This window comes from Somniosus microcephalus, chromosome 14, assembly GCF_052327205.1.
Source record: "Somniosus microcephalus isolate GS21.2 chromosome 14, FLI_Smic_1.0, whole genome shotgun sequence".
Taxonomy (NCBI): Eukaryota; Metazoa; Chordata; class Chondrichthyes; order Squaliformes; family Somniosidae; genus Somniosus; species Somniosus microcephalus.
In genome coordinates this window covers 124,052,880-124,074,656 of record NC_141000.1, presented here as the reverse complement: position 1 = coordinate 124,074,656, position 21,777 = coordinate 124,052,880, and the positions used below count along the sequence as shown (strand labels likewise).

General features: G+C 49.0%; 1 protein-coding gene across 1 annotated transcript; it reads right to left on the bottom strand.

The window, feature by feature from the left end:
• Positions 1–4,813: 4,813 nt before the first annotated feature.
• Positions 4,814–21,523, bottom strand: hspa13 (heat shock protein family A (Hsp70) member 13). Its single transcript, XM_086007284.1, has 5 exons — positions 21,418–21,523; positions 16,323–16,663; positions 13,773–13,986; positions 10,237–10,404; positions 4,814–9,748 (listed from the first exon to the last, which is right to left on the bottom strand). Exons 1-5 carry the CDS (start codon positions 21,440–21,442, stop codon positions 9,141–9,143), a joined length of 1,356 nt encoding a protein of 451 aa, XP_085863410.1. The 5' UTR covers positions 21,443–21,523; the 3' UTR covers positions 4,814–9,140.
• Between the last annotated feature and the right edge of the window lie 254 nt (positions 21,524–21,777).

Here is a 21,777-nt window from a genome sequence, read left to right as displayed (position 1 = left end):
AAAACCTTCTGCAAATTGGATCTCATTCTTCCAGAATCCCAACCCTACCATCTACCCATAATCACGGCCACCCCCTCGACCTTGCCATTTCAGGTGGCCTCGCGACACCCAACATGTCAATCACAGATAAGGCCATCTCTGATCACTTCCTTGTAGCGCTCTCCACCCACATCCCGCCTTCACCTTCATCCCCCCTTCACCTTCCTCCCACCCCCCCCCCCCCCGCAACCCTACATCCTTCTGTGTCCGTCCCTGGAAAAAAAACTCTCTCCCAATTCACTGACAACTGCACTTTCAAAATCCCAACTGTCCAGCCTTTGGTCCTCCATTCACCACGACATTTCTGCAGCTACTGATCTGGCCAACCACAACCTCGCCACCACCTATGATGCCCTAGTCCCCATTAAAACCATTACCTTCTCTCACCCTGGTCGTTCCCCCTGGTACGGCCCTCATCTTCGTTCCCTTAATTCCAAGGGACACAGACTTGAACGGATATGGCAGATAACTGGCTTAGCCATTCACAGCCAGATCTGGCTGGACCACATAAAGCATTATCGGGCCCTGCTCTCGTCTGCCAAAACTGCTCACTATTCCAGGATTATTCTGGAATGCAAAGATAACCCCTGGCTTCTATTCTCTACTGCAAACCATCTTCATAAACCCCTCACCCCATCTTCTCCACTCTCATTTCCAATAAGTGCGAGGAGCTCATGGACTTCTTTGTCTCTAAGATTGAGACCCTCCATTCAGCTGCCTCTGCCACTGGGCCAAACTTCCTCTAAGGTTTCCCCCTGCCCTAGCCCTGAACTCATCTTTCTCCAGTTTCTCTCTGATCTTCCATCATGCCCTCTCAGAGCTCATCTTGTCCAGATCTACTTCCTGCTCTCTCGACCCTATTCCCACCAAACTGCTGGCCACCCAAATTCCTTTCCTGGCTCCCATGTTAGCTGATATTGTTAATGGTTCTCTCTCCTCAGGTACTGTGCCCCTCTCCTTCAAATCTGCCGTTATCACCCCTCTCCTCAAAAAAACATCCCTTGCCCCCTCTGTCCTTGCAAACTACCACCCCGTCTCCAACCTCCCTTTCCTCTCCAAAGTCCTTGAACGTGTTGTTGCTTCCCAAATCAGTGCCCATCTTTGCCGGAACTTCATATTTGAATCTCTCCAATCAAGTATCCGCCCCTACACAGTACCAAAACAGCTATCAGTCACAAATGACATGCTATGTGACTGTGACAAAGGTAAACTATCCCTCCTCGTCCTTCTTGACTTGTCTGCAGCCTTTGACACGGTTGACCACACCATCCTTCTCTAACGCTCTCCACCATCATCCAGCTGGGTGGGACTGCACTCGCCTGGTTCCATTCTTATCTAATCATAGCCAGAGAATCACCTGCAATAGCTTCTCTTCTGGCTCCGTTACCTCTGGTCTCCCCCAAGGATCTATCCTCGTCTCCCTCTTAATTCTCATCTACCTGCTGACTCTCAATGACATCATCGTCTTTGGTTCCTACCACAAACTCCATTCCCTAGCCACCAATTCCATCCCTCTCCCTGCTAACTGTCTGAAGCTGAACCAGACTGTTCGCAAACTTGGTGAAATGAGCTTCCGACCACGTCTACGTGCCATCACTAAGACCGCCTATTTCCACATCCGGACATCACCCTACTCAGTCCCTGCCTCATCTTATCTGCTGCTGAAATCCTCATCCATGCCTGTATCCTCTAGACGACTATGCAAACACACTCCTGGCCGGCCTCCCATGTTCTACCCTCCGTAAACTTGAGGTCATCCAAAACTCAGCTGTCCATGTCCTGACTCACACCAAGCACCTTTCACCCATTACCCCTGCACTCGCTGACCTACATTGGCTCCCGGTTAAGCAACAGCTCAATTTTAAAATTCTCATCCTTGTTTTCAAATCCCTCCTTGGCCTCGCCCCTCCCTATCTCCGTAATCTCCTCCAGTCCCACAACCCGTCCGAGATCTCTGCGCTGCTCTAATTCTGGCCGAGCATCTCCGAACGTAATCACTCAACTATTGGCGGCCGTGCCTTCAGCTGCCAAGGCCCTAAGCTCTGGAATTCCCTCCGCCTCTCTACTTCTCTTTCCTCCTTTAAGATGCTCCTTAAAAACGACCTCTGATCTGCCCCAATATCTCTATGTGGCTCGGTGTCAAATTTTGTTTTATAACGCTCCTGTGAAGCACCTTGGGACGTTTTACTACGTTAAAAGGTGCTATATAAATAAAAGTTGTATCCATTACAGCGCCAGTTTTTTAAAAATTCAGTCGAGCCTCCTGGGTTTAGCCACACTACCATCTTCCTATTCTCTCATGGCTCCTGTCTTCGGGGCAGAGGTGGTAAACTGAGACACTATCTACCTTTATCCAGTGGCTAAGGTGGAGTATAACTCCAGCAGGAAGCCCAAGATCCACTAGATAAATGGGACAGTGAAGTTAGAGAACCGTTTGAGATCATCACCACTGATGCTGTATTACAACATTGGATAAATGGGACATTGTGAAGTTACAGACCACTTGAGGAGATCACTACTGATGAGATCACCACTGATGCTGTATTACAACACTGGGAGGTTACTTGCTTGTTCGTTGATCACTTAATTAACTTAGATATTTGAAACTTTAAATGAGGTCTGATGTGATGTGTACAGCTGCTTTCACAGCGAGAGCTTCTGAGGGTCGAAGATAATCTCGTACTTAATTGCAATTACCAAAAAGGTTTTGCCATTTGTTTGCCTGGGTGTGTTGGCAAAAACATGCTTAGATCTCAAGGCAAGAATAGACACTCTCAAAGGGTCTGGAGTATTGGGACTCACTCACGAGAGTGATCCAAGATACAAGAGCTGAACTAATCCAGGGTAAGAACATTAAAAAACTCCTCTGCTACAAAGACTTCTCAAAAGTTACCTTTGATCTTATCTTTGGTCACCTCTCCTCTCCAATTCAGTCTCCTACCATTGCTCACCGCTCACCGTGAAGCGCTTTGGAATGTTTTATTATGTTAAGTGCACAAGGGTGAACTTTTGTCTTTTAAATCCATAGTTTCATGAACCAGGGAATTCAGATCAGGAATAACACCGACCCCGTTTACAATTCAGTTTTTTCTCCAGAAGGCTTTGTGTTGCCAACGCAAATATCACCAGTTCAGTCAACAACCTCCAGCTCACAAATACCCAAGTCAGAGAATTGCATCTCTCAAACCCGCGACCTCCACCACCTAGAAGGACAAAGGCAGCAGGCGCATGGGGACACCACCACCTCCAAACTCCAACCTGGCTTGGACATATGTCGGCCGATCCTTCATCGTCGCTGGGTCAAAATCCTGGAACTCCCTCCCTAACAGCACTGTGGGAGCACCTTCACCACACGGACTGCAGGGGTACGAGAAGGCGGCTCACCACCACCTTCGAGGGGCAATTAGCGATGGGCAATAAATGCCAGCCTTGCCAACAACATCCACATCCCGTAAATGAATTTTCTTCAAAAAAAAAACTTTAACTGGATCTTCCTGAAGAGACCTAATGCTGTAATGGTTTCAGTTAGAATACGCAGCTGGTGCAGCAGTTGGAGCGCTGCAGTCGACCTCAACAGCCTCGGTTCAAGATGGAAACCTAGCACTTTCCTGGCCTTCATTGGGTGCCCATTGATCTTGATGCCGTGAAGGTGCTCGTCAGCTGTGGCTGGTTGAGGTGTTTAAAATGTTACATAGGGTAGATATGAGAAACTATTTCCAGAACAAGGGGGCATAATCTTAAAATTAGAGCTAGGCTGTTTGGCAGCAAAATCAGGAAGCATTTTTCCCCGCATAAAGGGTAGTAGAAATATGGAATTCTCTCCCTCAAAAGGCTGTGGCCGCTGGGGTTCAATTTAAGCTTTCACGACCGAGAGCGATAGATTTTTGTTGAGTATAGGTAGCAAGGGATATGGAGCGGGTAAAGACTTGTTTTTATATAGAGTCGTTCATGACCTCAATGTCCCAACATGCTTTACAGCCAATGACATATGAAGTGCAATCACTGTTGTAATGTTGGAAACGCGGCAGCCAATTTGCGCACAGCAAGCTCCCACAAACAGCAATGCGATAATGACCTGATAATCTGTTGTAGTGATGTTGGCTGAGGGATAAATATTGGGCCCGGACACCGGGAAGAACTCCCCTGCTCTTCTGAACACTGGCCATGGGATCTTTCACACCCACCTGAAAGAGCAGACGGGGCCTTGCTTTAACGTTTTATCTAAAAGACGGCACCTCTGACAGTGCAGCACTCCCTCAGCACTGCACTGGGAGATTCAGCCTAGATTTTTGTGCTCAAGTCTCTGGAGTGGGACTTGAACCCACAACCTTCTGACTCAAAAGCGAGGGTGTTATCCTGCTGACAGTTGAAGTACAGATCAACAGGATCTAATTAAATGGGGGAACAGGCTCGAGGGGGGCGAATGGCCTCCTCCTGTTCCCAATAGGATCAACTCTAGTCATGTGGATCCTTTCCAAGGTGCCATTTAATCAGACATGTCACAGAAACTTATTACCAGATCTCTTACTATTTTGACGAGGGCCTTTTAGCGAGCACTAGTTCTTCAGCAGGACACCGATGCTCTGACCCCAATCCTGTCCGAGGCTCTTCCTGCTCATTAATCTTCCTGTTGCAAGCCACAGCACATCTTGGGCAGCGAGCAGCTCATGACCTCGAGGAAGTGTTTAGAATGACAAGCCACCCTTCGAAGAGACAACTTCCTGGGCACGAGGAGGACGACACAATTGCCACAAATTGAGACACAATTCAGGAGTCAGTTCTAATCGAGGCACATTTTAATTTATTCTCCAGTCCAGAGGCTGCAGTAAGGTACAAGGGCAGTAATGGCAGGTTTGTATAAAGTACAATAAATTAGACATTACAGTATTTTCTCATACAGATAATGTGTAACATGTTCCACTGGATTGGAGGAACCTCAGTCCAAAATCAAATCAGTAACTAGATGCTTGGCTCCCTGCGACTAACCTCAACGCCATGAATTTTATCGGGGGCTGGTTTCTTCTGATTAGCTGCTGTAACTTTGGTGAAAGATCAGCGGAAAACCGTCTGTGGGTGCATCCCGGGGCCGGGGGTCCCGCGAATTTACAGCAACCAAGTTGGGATAAATTCCAGAGCTGTGTCTCCGAACTCGGCAACGTGTGCCGTGATTCGGACCGTCCCGCTGGCTAGAGACATACCAGCACCACCCTTGGTAAAGTCGTTGCAAACATCGCATGTGACCCGGTACGCCGGGGGGGGGGGGGGGGGGGTGCGGGAGATTCAGCACTTTCCATCTCAATGGATCGCCTTCTGGGTGGAGGAGGGAAAATAAAAAAGAGCCACAAAACACACAGCACCTCGCTAGATCCAGAGCGGTGTTGATGTCAGCGATCACGATCAGAAGAGACTAGATCTGTCCCTTCATTGCTGCTGGTGAGTGGGAGTGACACAGTGGAGGAGAGAAAGAGGAAATCAGTGCCCTCCAAGATTTTCCATAAAAGGCATGTTAAATTTTTCCTATCTCATACCTTCAAGTGTAAACTAGAATGGTACCAGGGATGAGGGACTTCAGTTACGTGAAGAGACTGGAGAAGCTGGGGTTGTTCTCCTCAGAGCAGAGAAGGTTAAGGGGAGATTTAATAGAGGTGTTGAAAATCATGAAGGGTTTTGGTAAGAGTAAATAGGGAGAATAGTTTTCACTGGCAGAAGGGTCAGTAACCAGATGACACAGATTGAAGGTAATTGGCAAAAAATTCAGGGGGGGCGGGTAAGATGAAAATGTTTTTTTACACAATGAGCTGTGATCTAGAATGCACTGCCTGATAGGGTGGTGGAAGCAGATTCAATAGTAACTTTCAAAAAATGAATTGATAAATACTTGAAGGGAAAAATATTGCAGGGCTATGGAGGAAGAGCAGGGGGGAGTGGGACTAATTGGAGCGCTCATTCAAAGAGCCAGCACAAGCACGATGGGCCGAATGGCCTCCTTCTGTGCTGTATCATTCTATGAAAAGTTCAGCAACACTATTCCAGATTGTGGCTTTTTTTGGGGCCTCTAACACGAGGATAAAGTCTTAGAACCCTCAACACTAATAAATCCAATAGGGGATTCAGGAGAAACTTCTTTACCCAGAGAGTGGTGAGAATGTGGAACTCGCTGCCACAGGGAGTGGTTGAAGCGAATAGTATAGATACATTTAAGGGGAAGCTGGATAAACACATGAGGGAGAAAGGAATAGGAGGATCTGCTGTTTGGGTGTGATGAAGTAAATAAAGTGGAGGAAGCTCATGTGGAGCATAAACACCGGCACACACAGACTGAATGGCCTATTCCTGTGCTGTAAATGCTATGCAAGTGCAGGTGGTTACAGGTCAGTCGCTAGTAGTCGCAACCATTCAAGGTGATGAGTTGAGAGCAATGCTCATCATAGGGTTCAGTGGGGATTTCCCTGTGAAGACTGGCACTGATACATTAAACAAACCCAAAGACAATGGAGTTGTTTCTCATTCAAAAGCAGGCTACAAAATTGCACATTTTTAATTACTTTAGACTATTAAAGTGAAGCAGCTACCCATAAACCCTGAGCTTTAAAAACGAGCCCCCAAAATAATTCTCCCGCCTATACCTTTATTTAGATTTTTTGAAGATTCCCCCATCGATTGTGTTTTAAAAAAAAGTCACAGTTCAAACCTCCTGTGATCGCCCTCATCGCAATGTTGTGTGGCTTCAAGTCACAAAACAAGGTGTGATGTTAAAACCAGGGGTTCAGCTGGCAGGAAGCCAGGTTCAGTGACTTCCAGCGATGACGCACTCCTCTAGGCTGTGCGGCCTTTTCCTATCCTTGCCTTCGGCGGCGCTGTTCCACAGAGCTGCAAGTACCGAGAGCCACGGAAAGGGCACAGTAAAGAATGACTGGGAACGATACCGGGGGTGAAAGATTATGCAGAGGCCAGGGTACACCAGATGCAAGATGCTTCCAACCCAATGTCGGGCAGCAATCAGCAACTGTAACAGAACTGGTCCTACACCACTGGCTGCAGGAATGGATCAGAACTTGGTGAAGCATGCACAGTCACACACGCAGATATTCTTCACCATTTAAAATATAATTACTTAACTGGGAAGGAATGTCATGTTCAAAATACTCCTTCACTTTATAAAGGAGAAAACTACTTTACTTATAATTTTGAGACGTTTTGGTACAAGCCGGATGATTACTACTGCAGGAATCTTCCTTCCCCACTCCCCTTGCCCGGAAGATCCGAGAGTCTGGTCGCCTTCCCCATTTGGCTGCTGCTGCAGTGACCCCCACATGCAGAGAGTGCGCCTGCACGGCACAGCGTGGCTGCGACTTCAGATTAGTCCCGTGAACGTCCTGGAACCCTGAAGACTGAGCTCCGGTCATCTCAGCAACGTGAACCAGTCAGGTTAAGGAGTCTGATTGAATACTCTCCACTTGCCTGGATGAGTGCAGCTCCAACAACAATCAAGAAGCTCGACACCATCCAGGACAAAGCAGCCCACTTGATTGGCACCCCATCCACCACCTTAAACATTCACTCCCTCCACCACCGGCGTACCATGGCTGCAGTGTGTAGCATCTACAGGATGCACTGCAGCAACTCGTCAAGGTGGGAACACCGCCACCTCCAAGTTACCATCCAAGTCACACACCCCATCACAACTTGGAAATATATTGGCCGTTCCTTCATCGTCACTGGGTCAAAATTCTGGGACTCCCTCCCTGACAGCACTGTGGGAGTACCTTCACCACACGGACTGCAGCGGTTCAAGAAGGCGGCTCACCACCACCTTCTCAAGGGCAACTAGGGATGGGCAATAAATGCTGGCCTTGCCAGCGACGCCCACATCCCATGAATGAATTAAGAAAGTCGGAGCATGACTGCCCTGGGCTGGACTCCCCAGAGCAGAACACGGGAGATTTTATTAAATGTTTACTCATTCCCATGATTTTCTGATGCATGGCTGCACCAAGGACAAAAATGGTCTTCAAACCAGGTCCGATTCATAAAGACAATTCACTTTACGTATAAAATTTTAAAAATATATATAATATATATTTAATAAATTTATACTACCGTCACATTTTGGCTTACAGCACGGTTTAAATAAACAAAAATCAAAAGAATAAATATCACTTTAAATAAACAACCCTTCCCTCAGAGAGAAGCACGGATATTTTTTCTCCCCCACCCCCTCGTTTGACTGAAAATTCCAAAGAAGATCTGCTCGATCCTCTCGGAACTTCCATCACAAAGTCAGTTCCTTCATCGTCCACAGGCTATTTGCAGGACATCTTCCCGAATTCCACGGTCTCTTCACGCCAATCTTCCCTTCTTCTGAAGGCTCACTGCGGCGAGAAGTGACTGCCCCCTTACGCCACTCTCCCAAGCTCGCTCATTCTTCGAGTGCCAGCTTAAGACAAGCGAGCGCTGCCAGGCCAGGGCAAATCTGGTCTGCACACGACGTCCACTGCCCAGCGCAGGAGAACCGGGAACTCGCTCCGACTATTCCCGTCACCTGTCCCTGTGGACACTCGAGCCCAATTCTACAGGGTGATGCAGATCAGCCAAGAGCAGAAACTGTGTGGATCAGCAGGGGCGGGATACCCGAAACCCACAACCTTCCTCGGTCTGCTTGGCTGGACAGAACGCTACACACCGCATTGGCACGGGGGAAATCATCAGCAAAGAGGGGGAAAATAAAACGGTGCAACTACCAAACGGCAGATTTTGCAAAGGATTTCCAAAGGCAACGACATCTGGTGACCGGCTCAAAATAATGGGCAATGCAGTCCCAGTATTAATCAGACCCACTCCATTCGCTAAACACCTTTTAAACAAAAAAGAGGAATGTGAAACTCCAGAGTGTTGAAAAAGCAAAGCTCCGAAAATTAAAACTGACCGATCTTGCGGAATGATTTTACGGAAAATTGGGAGGTGAATGTGAAGAGTAGTAACTGCATTAAAACTAAGCGCTGGTTCACCCACCTCCGATCCGCACCACTACCAATAATAATCACCTTCCAATCCTTTACGAGCGAGTTCAATGCGGGCCGGGGCGGAGGAAAAGGAATCCGTTAGTTGAAGTTCGTTTTCCGTAAATGCCTGTTGGGAATCTCCAGGGCACTGACCTGCAGTGGCCACGAGCCGCCCATGATCCCCGCCTGGATGGCAACGCCAATCACCACCGCCAGATCGGGATCCACGGAGGTGTTGGGCTCCTTGTTGAAGAATTCGCGGATGACTCGGCGTATCCGTGGGATGCGGGTGGAGCCGCCGACCAGCACGATCTCGTCCACCTCATGCCGGCCCAGGTGGCCGCGGGACAGCACCTCCTCCACCGGCTCCAGGATCTTCTCAAAGAGGTCTCGGTTCAGCTCCTCAAAGAGGTCCCTGGTCACCACCTCTTCGAACAAAATTTCGTTGCTGCTGCTGCCGCCGTTGCCGTCACCGTCACCACCTCCTCCTCCTTCACCGGACCGTCCGGGGTCCGGCAGCGACAGCGGGACCCGGATCAGCGCCGAGTCCGAGAGGGTCAGGTTCAGCTTGGCCGCTTCCACAGCTTGGCGCAGGTGATGCACGTCCTGCTTGCAGGCTGGCAGAGTTCCGTACCGCCGGTGTATCTGGTTAAACAGGAACTGCAGCAGCCGCTGGTTGAAGTCCTGGCCGCCCAACTGGTTATTTCCTGCGCAAATAAATCAATTCAAACGGTCATAACTTGGACGGATTAGAATCTTACGGCAGAGGGGGCGGCCATTCGGGTCGTCGTGCCTGTGCCGGCTCTTTGAAAGAGCTCGCCAATTAGTCCCACTTCCCCCCTCCCCTAGCATCTGCTGTTTTTTGTGGGAGATAGTTCCACACCTATCACCCTTTGCGTAACACTCTACAATGGCCTGGCTCTGATTTTAAGGTTATGTCCCCTTGTCCTAGACTCTCCCCACCAGCGGAAAAAGTTTCTCTCTATCTCTACCCCATCAAATCCTTTCAAAATCCTAAAAACCTCAATCAAGTCACCCCTTAACCTTCTATATTCCAGGGAATACAAGCCTAGTTTATGTAATCTCATAATCTAACCATTGGAGCCCTGGTAACATTCTGCACTGCACTCCTTCCAAGGACAATGTATCCTTTCTAAAAAAAAAAGTGACAATGCCCAGAACTGAATTCCTTTACCTGCCATCGCTCTGGTCAGGAACATCCCTCCCTGCTTGTTCAGCAGGGATACGTCCAAAGTGCCACCCCCCAAGTCCACCACCAGCACGTTGAAAACATCCACCTTGTGGAGCCCGTAGGCCATGGCTGCTGCGGTTGGCTCGTTGATCACCCGCAGGATGTCCAATCCTGCAAGGCAAACGGACAGACTCATTAGACCCGTTAACGGTCCCCACGGCGCTAACAGCGGGCACGGCGGTGTTAACGCGGTGTGCTCGCTGGAAGTAGAAAATTGTAACTCACACACACACACACACAAAGACAGGTGACTCTTCCCCTCGCTCCACCAAGTTGTGGATGAAGTTGCCAGGTAAGGACATTAAAGCAAGCAGTGTAAATAGGGGTCAAGGGATGATTGATGTGCTTCTGGGTACAGCTCGAGGGATCTGGGGAGAAGGTGGGATTGAGGGATCTGGGGAGAAGGTGGGTAGGTGCAGTTGAGGGATATGGGAAGAAGGTGGGGTTGAGGGATATGGGGAGAAGGTGGGGTTGAGGGATATGGGGAGAAGGTGGGGTTGAGGGATATGGGGAGAAGGTGGGGTTGAGGGATATGGGGAGAAGGTGGGATTGAGGGATATGGGGAGAAGGTGGGATTGAGGGATATGGGGAGAAGGTGGGATTGAGGGATATGGGGAGAAGTCTATATTAGGATAGTTGAAGTCCCCCATTATCACTACTCTATAGTTCTTGCACCTCTAATTTCTCTGCAAACTTGCTCCTCTATATGCTTCCCATTAGTTGGCGGCCTATAGAATACACCTCGTCGTGTAATAGCACCTCTATTGTTTCTCTACTCTAACCAAATAGATTCTGTCCTTGACCCCTCCAGGACATAGAAACATAGAAGATAGGAGCAGGAGTAGGCCATTCGGCCCTTCGAGCCTGCTCCGCCATTCAACGAGATCATGGCTGATCATCCAAACCCTAGCACCCGATCCCTACACCGACAGCCATCCCACCCAAGCCCTATCCCCGTAACCCCACGTATTTAATCCCCCCTAACACTAAGGGTCAATTTTTTTTTATCATGGCCAATCAACCTAACCCGCACATCTTTGGACTGTGGGAGGAAACCGGAGCACCCGGAGGAAACCCACGCAAACACGGGGAGAATGTGCAAACTCCACACAGACAGTCACCCGAGGCCGGATTTGAACCCGGGTCCCAGGCGCTGTGAGGCAACAGTGCTAACCACTATGCCACATCCTCTCTCTCTAGCATTAATATTCTCCTTAATCAATACTGCCACCCCACCTCCTTTCTTTCCATCCCTATCTTTCCTGAACACCTTATATCCAGGAATATTTAGTAGCCAATCCTGCCCATTTGAGAGCCAGGTCTCCATTATCGCCACGACATCATATTCCCATGTGTTTATTTGCTCCTGCAGCTCACCAACCTTATTTACCACACTTCGTGCATTCACACACATGCACTGTAAACCTATCTTAGACCTTCTTGTATTCTCTCAGTCATGAAGGGTGTGATGTTGTGGTACTTACCCACTAGTTGCCCACCAGAAAATGTTAGGGCTGGTGTAAGTGAATTTTTAACCACATGGTAAGTCTAATTGTTGCCAAACATCCTCTCTGGCATTGAAAATTTAATTTACAAGTGTGGAGTCTCATTCCTTCAGGATTTAATTAGTGTTGGAGATTTTTTTAATCAAAATACTGTAAAAAAAAAAATTTTTTAAACTTTTTCTTTGTCTCCTATCTCTCTTTTATTCCCATCTTTCTTTCCCTCTCTTTATTTCACTTTCTGTACATGATTTTACAATGAACTAAATATTCTAATTTATACTTCCTGGTTTAGACTCTGCGTGTCTCAGTGAGGATTCTTCAAACTGTTTATTGAACATAATAAGAACATAAGAAGTAGGAGCAGGAGTAGGCCATACGGCCCCTCGGGCCTGCTCCGCCATTCAATAGGATCATGGCTGATCCGAACCTAGACTCGCGTCCACTTCCCTGCCCTCTCCCCGTAACCCCTAATTCCCTTATCTGCTAGGAAACTGTCTATCTCCGTTTTAAATTTATTTAATGTCGCAGCTTCCACAGCTCTCTGGGGTAGCAAATTCCATAGATTTACTACCCTCTGAGTGAAGAAGTTTCTCCTCATCTCAGTTTTGAAAGGGCAGCCCCTTATTCTAAGATTATGCCCCCTAGTTCTAGTCTCACCCATCAGTGGAAACATCCTCCCCGCATCCACCCAATCAAGCCTCGTAGTTGCTTACTCTGCTCACACACGCCACAGATCCCCTGTAGAGGGTTTTGCGCTGAAAAGGATCTCTAGATACTGCAAGTTGCCGCTCAAAAGCCCGCTAAAAGTCTGTCAACGTGAGGAACGGCGCTGGCGCAGCAGACACAGGCACTGTTACTTAATGTATTAGCAGTCAAAGCCTGAAATCACCGAGTACATTGCAGTTATAACCTCATTACCTTCATTGCTACATAACATGTCGTTTACCTCACTGCACCGCCTGTCTATGCAGGGGATTTATCTCCACGTCCTGCAGTTACTTTAACCGTCTAGACAGTTACACGCAATGAAACATCAAACGCATCCTGAATGAGCTGAAGTGGCAACGTCTGAGTTTTCATCTCCCACCCGGGTTTGAAAGCAGCTCAGACTGATGGATGACAGTCTCCACTGGCTGCAAGGAGAAAACATGACAGAACTTTGGGCCGTCTCAAGCTAGTTCCTAGAGGACACGGAGCTTCACCGAACAAAACTGCCTGGAATTTGCCACGAGATAAACTATCTTACTCAGAGAGACTACAGTGCTGGTGCTGTATGAAGTGGAAACATATCGAACTGGTTAATTGAAGGCACACTGCAGGGTCACAGCATCTAGCTGTACTGCACTTGGGACTGTGTAGAGGGAGCTTTACTCTGTATCTAACCCGTGCTGTACCTGCCCTGGGAGTGGTTGATGGGGCAGTGTAGAGGGAGCTTTACTCTGTATCTAACCTTTGCTGTACCTGCCCTGGGAGTGTTTGATGGGACAGTGTAGAGGGAGCTTTACTCTGTATCTAACCCGTGCTGTACCTGCCCTGGGAGTGTTTGATGGGACAGTGTAGAGGGAGCTTTACTCTGTATCTAACCCATGCTGTACCTGCCCTGGGAGTGTTTGATGGGACAGTGTAGAGGGAGCTTTACTCTGTATCTAACCCATGCTGTACCTGCCCTGGGAGTGTTTGATGGGACAGTGTAGAGGGAGCTTTACTCTGTATCTAACCCCGTGCTGTACCTGCCCTGGGGCAGTGTAGAGGGAGCTCCTTACTTTGACGAGTGCAATGTTCAGAGAGGTAGTGCTGGGACTGTACTGCTCTGGGAATGGCGAACGGACACTGCGACACTAACTCCAGCTAACTTTGCCCCAACATAGACTCCAGATCCTGAACAAAAGCAGCCGAACCATGGAAAACGACAACCAGTGAGATGAAAGGGACCCGACGCAGTGCCACCGCGAGATTGGCCAATGCACCGCTTACCCGCCAGCTGCGCTGCTTTCACCGTGTGGTTCCTCTGCCTCTCATCGAACTCTGCCGGTACCGAGATAACGGCCTTGCTCACGGGCATCCCCAGATACTCCTCCGCCATCTTCTTCAACTCCAACAGCAACTGGGAGCTGATGTACTCGGGCGTGACGCGCAATGATTCGTTAGCAGAAACGGAGAACTCCGCATCACCCTTATTGTACAAGACCTGTAAGACGGGAATATACAGTTTGCTCAATACTCTGTAGATGAAAAAAACACCAAAACACTCCTTGTGGGATACTCCTAATCAACCTCAAAGTGCTCCTATTCTGTAACCAGACCTGTACCCACCAGTACTGTACCCCAGTGTTATAGTGACAGACCTGTACCCACCAGTACTGTACCCCAGTGTTATAGTGACAGACCTGTACCCACCAGTACTGTACCCCAGTGTTAGTGACAGACCTGTACCCACCAGTACTGTACCCCAGTGTTATAGTGACAGACCTGTACCCACCAGTACTGTACCCCAGTGTTATAGTGACAGACCTGTACCCACCAGTACTGTACCCCAGTGTTATAGTGACAGACCTGTACCCACCAGTACTGTACCCCAGTGTTATAGTGACAGACCTGTACCCACCAGTACTGTACCCCAGTGTTAGTGACAGACCTGTACCCACCAGTACTGTACCCCGGTGTTATACAGCGACAGACCTGTACCCACCAGTACTGTACCCCAGTGTTATACAGTAACAGACCTGTACCCACCAGTACTGTACCCCAGTGTTATAGTGACAGACCCGTACCCACCAGTACTGTACCCCAGTGTTAGTGAGACCTGTACCCAGCAGTACCGTACCCGTTATACAGTAACAGACTTGTACCCACCAGTACTGTACACGTGTTATACAGTAACAGACCTGTACCCACAAGTACTGTACCCCAGCGTTATACAGTGACAGACCGTCCCCACCAGTACTGTACCTGTTAGTGACAGACCTGTATCCAACCATACTATACCCGCATTAGTGACAGACCTGTACCCGCCAGTACTGTACCCATGTTCAGCAATGACAGACCTGTCCCCACCAGTACTGTACCCGTATTATACAGTGAGACTTGTACCCACTAGTACTGTACCAGTTATAGTGAGACCTGTACCCACCAGTACTGTACCCGTGTTATACAGTGACACCTGTACCCACCAGTACTGTACCCGTGTTACAGTGACAGACCTGTACCCACCAGTACTGTACCCGTGTTACAGCGACAGACCTGTACCCACCAGTACTGTACCCGTGTTTCAGCGACAGACCTGTACCCACCAGTACTGCACCCCAGTGTTATAGTGATAGACCTGTCCCCACCAGTAGTACCCGTTTTATACAGTGACAGACCCGTACCCACCAGTACTGTACTCCAGTGTTATACAGCGACAGACCTGTACCCACCAGTACTGTAAACCAGTGTTATACAGTGACAGACCTGTACCCACCAGTACTGTACCCCAGTGTTATACAGCGACAGACCTGTACCCACCAGTACTGTACCCCAGTGTTATACAGGGACAGACCTGTACCCACTAGTACTATACCCCAGTGTTATACAGGGACAGACCTGTACCCACCAGTACTGTACCCCAGTGTTATACAGCGACAGACCTGTACCCACCAGTACTGTACCCCAGTGTTATACAGTAACAGACCTGTACCCACCAGTACTGTACCCCAGTGTTATACAGGGACAGACCTGTACCCACCAGTACTGTACCCCAGTGTTACACAGCGACAGACCTGTACCCACCAGTACAAAAAAAATCAGAAAGGTTAATGGAATGCTTAAGTCAAGGGGGTTCCAAGGTTTCCGACCCTTCTGCCACTGGGAACAGTTTCTCCTTATTTACTCTATCAAAACGATTCATGATTTTGAACACCTCGATTAAATCTCCCCTCAATTCTTCTCTGCTCGAAGGAGAACAATCCCAGCTTGTCCAGTCTCTCCACAGAACTGCAGTCCCTCATTCCTGGTACCATGCTGGTAAATCTCCTGTGTACCCTCTCAAAGGCCTCGTCATCCTTCCTAAAGTGCGGCCAACACTCCAGCTAGGGCCTCACCAGCGTTTCATAAAGGTTTAGCATAACTTCCTTGTTCTTGTACACTATGCCTCTATTTATAAAGCCCATGATCCCGTATGATTACCTCATCAACTTGTCCTGCCACCTTCAGGTTTGTGTATGTGAACCGGTCTTTCTGTTCCTGTACCCACTTTAAAATTGTACCATTTAGTTTATATTGCCTCTCCTCATTCTTCCTTCCAAAATGAATCGCTTCACACTTCTCCACGTTAAATTTCATCTGCCCATGTCCTCCTGAAGTTTCCCCTTAATCATCTCTGCTCCAAGAACAATCCCAGCTCCTCTACATAACCAAAGTCCCCCATCCCTGGTACCAATCTGGTTATTCGCCTCCGCACTCTCTCTCCCCAAGGCCTTGACATCCTTCCTAAAGTGCAGTACGCCCAGAATTGGAATTGATAAACAAAACGGCTTTGGCCATTACCTTAAACTGGTAGCGGCTGCTTTCGTTGCGGAGCTCCTCCGGTGTGAAGCGCTTTCCTATGAAACGCTTTGCGTCGTACACGGTGTTCAGCGGGTTGGCGTCCGCCAGTTCCTGCGCCTCGTAGCCCACCAGTATCTCCCGGTCAGTGAACGACACCACGCTCGGCAAGCTCTTCCGCCCGGCCTTGTCCGCAATCACCTCCACCATCCCAGAGCCAGGATGGAACACGCCGACCGAGCAGTAGGTGGTGCCGAGGTCCACGCCGATCACCTTCGGCTTGGGCGGGGGCAGGTACTGCTGCGCCAAGTACCCGGCCAACAGGAGGGCCAGGACAGAGGAGCCTGCAGAAACACAAGAACCCGAGTGAAAGACTGCTTCAAACCCGCCGAAGAAAATGAAACCCAAGGGAAGCTCCAGTGGGGTGACTTTCCCCTCGGAGTTTCTCCTGCGCACGTGCCCGGAAGCTCAGCAGAAACCCAACTGTGGTCGCCAGCCATGGCTCAGTGGGTAGCACTCTCGTGGGTTCAAGTCCTGCTCCAGAGACGTGAGCACATAATCCAGGCTGAGGCTCCTAGTGCCAGTGCTGAGGGAGTGCTGCACTGTCCGAGGTGCCATCTTTCGGATGAGACGTTAAACCGAGGCCCCGTCTGCTCTCTCAGGTGGGTGTAAAAAAAAATCCCATGGCACTATTGGAACAAAAGAAAGGGAATTCTCCCCGGTTTCCTGGCCAATATTTATCCCTCAACTAACTTCACGGAAAATAAAAATTATCTGGCCATTATCGTTGCTGTTTGTGGGAAGAATTGGCCAGAATCTCACTGCTGAGGAACTGGTACACTGGGCAAAAGTGTACAAAGGAAGTCCAGCCAAAGGATAGATCGGCTTGGCGATGATCCTTTGGCGTCAGCCGTAGCAGTCTCAGCTCCGAATCAGAAGGCTGTAGGTTCGAGCCCCACGCCAGAGTCTTGAGCACATCATCCAGGCGGACACTCCTGGTGCCAGTGTCGAGGGCTCGGGTGTGATCCTTTACTAGTTGAACAGCTCACAGTCTAGGCTCGCACGTGAAAGGTGGGCACATGCGCGAGGTACCAGAGGGCTCGTGGCACCCACAGAACTGCACCCAACTCCCGAAGGGGTCGGTGCTTTTGAGTGCAAGGAAGAAGACCGAGGGAGGGGCGGGGGGGGGGGGGGGGGAAAGAGAAAGAAAAGAAAAGAAAGAAAGAAAGAAAAGAGAGAAAGAGAGAGATGGAAAAACAAGGCAACAGGAAAGGGAAGATTCTAAATTTGTATCAGTTCCACAGAGCACTCCACACCAAGTTCATTTTTAATCACTTCAGCTACCAAGGATAAAACAAATTTGACATTGAGCATTATAATCGCTGTGGAGAGATTTTTCAACAGTCTTTTGTCACTTGATCAGAGCGTCACACTGTTTGCTAAACCTACATCAGGGAAGGAGAAAATAAAGTATGCTTAGTATGTGATTTGTTTTTGTGGGTCAGCCATGGTTCAGGAGTAGCACGGTCGTCTCCGAATCAGAAGGTCCTGAGTTCATGTCCCACTCCAGAGACTCGAGCACAAAAATCTAGGCCGACACTCCCAGTGCTGAGGGAGCGCTGCACTGTCGGAGGTGCCGTCTTTCGGATGAGATGTTAAACCGAGGCCCTGTCTCTCAGGTGGACGTAAAAGATCCCGCGGCACTATTTCGAAGAAGAGCAGGGGAGTTATCCCCGGTGTCCTGGGCCGACATTTATCCCTCAATCAACATCACAAAAACAGGTTATCCGGACAGTCTCACATTGCTGTTCGTGGGAGCTTGCTGTGCGCAAATTGGCTGCCGCGTTTCCTACATTACAACAGCGAGTACACTTCGAAAAGTTATTCATTAGCTGTAAAGCACTTTGAGACATCCTGAGGTTATGAAAGGCACTGTATCTTTCACCAGATTGCAGTTCACCCACCAAAACATTAAAATGATTTCCCCACCCCAGCACCCCCCAACCCCCACTCTCTGAAGAGTCCGACTCCGTGGGGGGTACAGCCCAGTTGTACCTTATTCAAGAGCCGTCGTTCATGTGTGACCCCTGGAAAGCGAGTGTCTGGAGGCTGATAGAGCATAAAAGAGGCATCCCAGCAGAGCCCCATCCTACCGCCACTCGATGCCCACGCATCCCAGCAGAGCCCCATCCTACCGCCACTCGATGCCCACGCATCCCAGCAGGGGGTCAACTGAACAATGAACAGAAGCAGGACTCCTCCTGGCTCGTTGTATCCCATCTCCGGCCAAGGAGGACACTTGTCGCCCCCAGTTATGGTGGACAGTAAAGATCCCGTGGTACCATCCTAAAGAGAAGGGAGTTCTCCCGGAGTCCTTGCTGACATTCCTTCTTCAGCCAACGAAAAGGGGAAAATTGGAGGGGAAATTTACCCCCCCCAACCCCCCCAAATATAACCCTCAATCTGCCCACTTAATTTCAGATGCTGAGCAGAGTCACAGCATTGAGTCTCAGTGTAAACTGTACTAGAGGGTACACTGCTGCGGGTATGCTCAATGCCTGGAACACTAACACGTGGGTATATTCAATGCTTGGTGCAGTAACTATTATTATAATTCATTCTCGGGCTGTGGGCATCGTTGGAAATGCCAAGTTTATTGCCCATCCCTCGATGCCCTGCTTCGATACAACTGAGTGGCCACTTCAGAGGGCAGTTATGAATCAACCACGTTGGTGTGGGACTGGAGTCACATGTAGGCCCAGACCGGGTACGGACGGCAGGTTTCCTTCCCTAAAGGACATCAGTGAACCAGTTGAATTTTTACGACAATCCGACATCTTCATGGTCACTTTTACTGACACCAGCTTTTTATTTACAGATTATTTTTTAATTTTTTTTAATAAACCGAATTCAAATTCAAAGTTCAGAGTTTTGAACCCTCTAGATCACTAGTCCAGTGACAGAACCACTACACTACCATAATCCCTTGAATATATAGTGTCTGGTACAGTAAGAGGTGGGTATATTCAATGCCCGGTACAACACTCTCCCTTTCAACTTCAAACATCGTTTTATTTTCTCAGAAGGACTTGCATTGCCAACACAAATGTCACCTTTTTAAATCAACAACTGCCAAACACATTGGATCTTATCTGAACAAAAAATAGAGTTAGGGTGGGACTGAAGGAACCTTCGCAGGGTGCAGTTACAAATACCGTAATGTCACTGTGAGCTTAGTGACCTTCAAATACACTTTAAAGAAATGATGCTAACTTTAGAGGAACTTTTCCCCCCTCTCTTCCCCTGAAGACACTGATTCAACCTGGGGAGCTTTTGCCCCTTCAGTACTCACCCAAGTGGCCACTGGTCTTGTGTGAGCCGACACGATGAGTGTCAGCAGGCTATTTGACCATGGGGGCATCGCAGCGGAGCCAGATCCTGCACTCACCCACAAACACACGCAGGATATACATGTACAATATCTACATAATATATACACAAAGAAAGACTTGCATTTCTATAGCGCCTTTCACAACCGCCAGATGTCCCAAAGCGCTTTACAGCCAATTAAGTAATTTTGAAGCATAGTCACTGTTGTAATGTAGGAAATGCAGCAGCCAATTTGCGCACAGCAAGCTCCCACAAACAGCAATGTGATAATGACTAGATAATCTGTTTTTGTTATGGTAATGTCATTGAAACGTATAAAATTCTGTCAGGTCTGGACAGACTGGATGCAGGGAGGATGTTTCCGATGGCCGGGGAGTCCAGAACCAGGGGTCATAGTCCTAAATGGCTTATCCTTAGACTGAGATGAGGAGGAATTTCTTCACCCAGAGAGTGGTGAACCTGTGGAATTCTCTGCCACAGAGGGCGGTTGAGGCCAGTTCATTAAATATATTCAAGAAGGAGTTGGATATATTTCTTAAGGCTAAAGGGATCAAGGGATATGGGGAGAAAGCAGGGACAGGGTACTGAATTTGGATGATCAGCCATGATCTCATTAAATGGCGGAGCGGGCTCGAGGGGCCGAATGGCCTACTCCTGCTCCTATCTTCTATGTTTCTATAGGACAATGAGATCTATTATAGATTTGAGATATATTGTTCCATAAGCAATGTTACTATAAGGATGATATAGAAACATAGAAGATAGGAGGAGTAGGCCATTCGGCCCTTCGCGCCTGCTCTGCCATTTAATGAGATCATGGCTGATCATCCAAACTCAGTACCCTGTCCCTGCTTTCTCCCCATATCCCTTGATCCCTTTAGCCTTAAGAAATATATCCAACTCTTTCTTGCATATATTTAATTAACTGGCCTCCACCGCCCTCTGCGGCAGAGAATTCCACAGGTTCACCACTCTCTGGGTGAAGAAATTCCTCCTCATCTCAGTCCTAAATGGCTTACCCCTTATCCTTAGACTGTGACCCCTGGCTCTGGACTCCCCGGCCATCGGAAACATCCTTCCTGCATCTAGTCTGTCCAGGCCTGACAGAATTTTATAGGTTTCGATGAGATCCCCTCTCAATCTTCTAAACTCCAGCGAGTATAAGCCCAATCGACACAATCTCTCCTCAAACGTCATTCCTGCCATCCCAGAGATAGATTAGATATGATATTCCTCTATTAGCATGGCATTAATTACTAATATATTTAATAGATATAACAGATGTCGCTCTATAAACAGAGTTACAATCGGGATGAGATTTATATTATACATATTGAAGTATTGCTCTATAAGCAGTTTCTATAGGGAGGAGGTATGTTATAGATATTTTTATATATAACGAGGTATTGCTCTATAAGCAGTGTTACTATATATATATTAGGGAGGGATATATATTAGAAAGACTTGCTTAACAATAGAGATCCCGGGCACCGGGAGAGACCCCGGGCGAGAGACACCGGGAGAGAGACCCCGGGAGAGAGACACCGGGCGAGAGACACCGGGAGAGAGACACCGGGCGAGAGACACCGGGAGAGACCCCGGGCAGAGGCCCCGGGAGAGACCCCGGGCGAGAGACGCCAGGCCCCGGGACAGAGGCCCCGGGAGAGAGACACCGGGTCCTGGGACAGGGGCCTCGGGAGACACTCACCCAGGATGACCATGGCCCCGGCCATGATGCTGCGAGCTCTGAGCCGTTGATCCCCGCTCCGCTCTCAGCGCTGACTGTCTCTCCGGCCGCCGCGGGGTCTCACGGGATCTGTAGTCCCTCCGCCGGCCGGGCCCCGCCCCCACCCACTGACATCACCGCCGCCCCGGACTACAGCTCCCGGCCTGCCCCGCGCGCCCGGCTGACGACGACCTGAGAGCAGGAGGCAAGAGTGGCCCCTCGCCCTCACCGCCCCCCTGAGTGACCGCAGCGACCCCCACAGGTCGGCGGAGGATCACAGCAACCCAACCCAAACCCCTCATAAAGTTAAGATTTCTGCTGATGGACCTTTCCCGATAACGG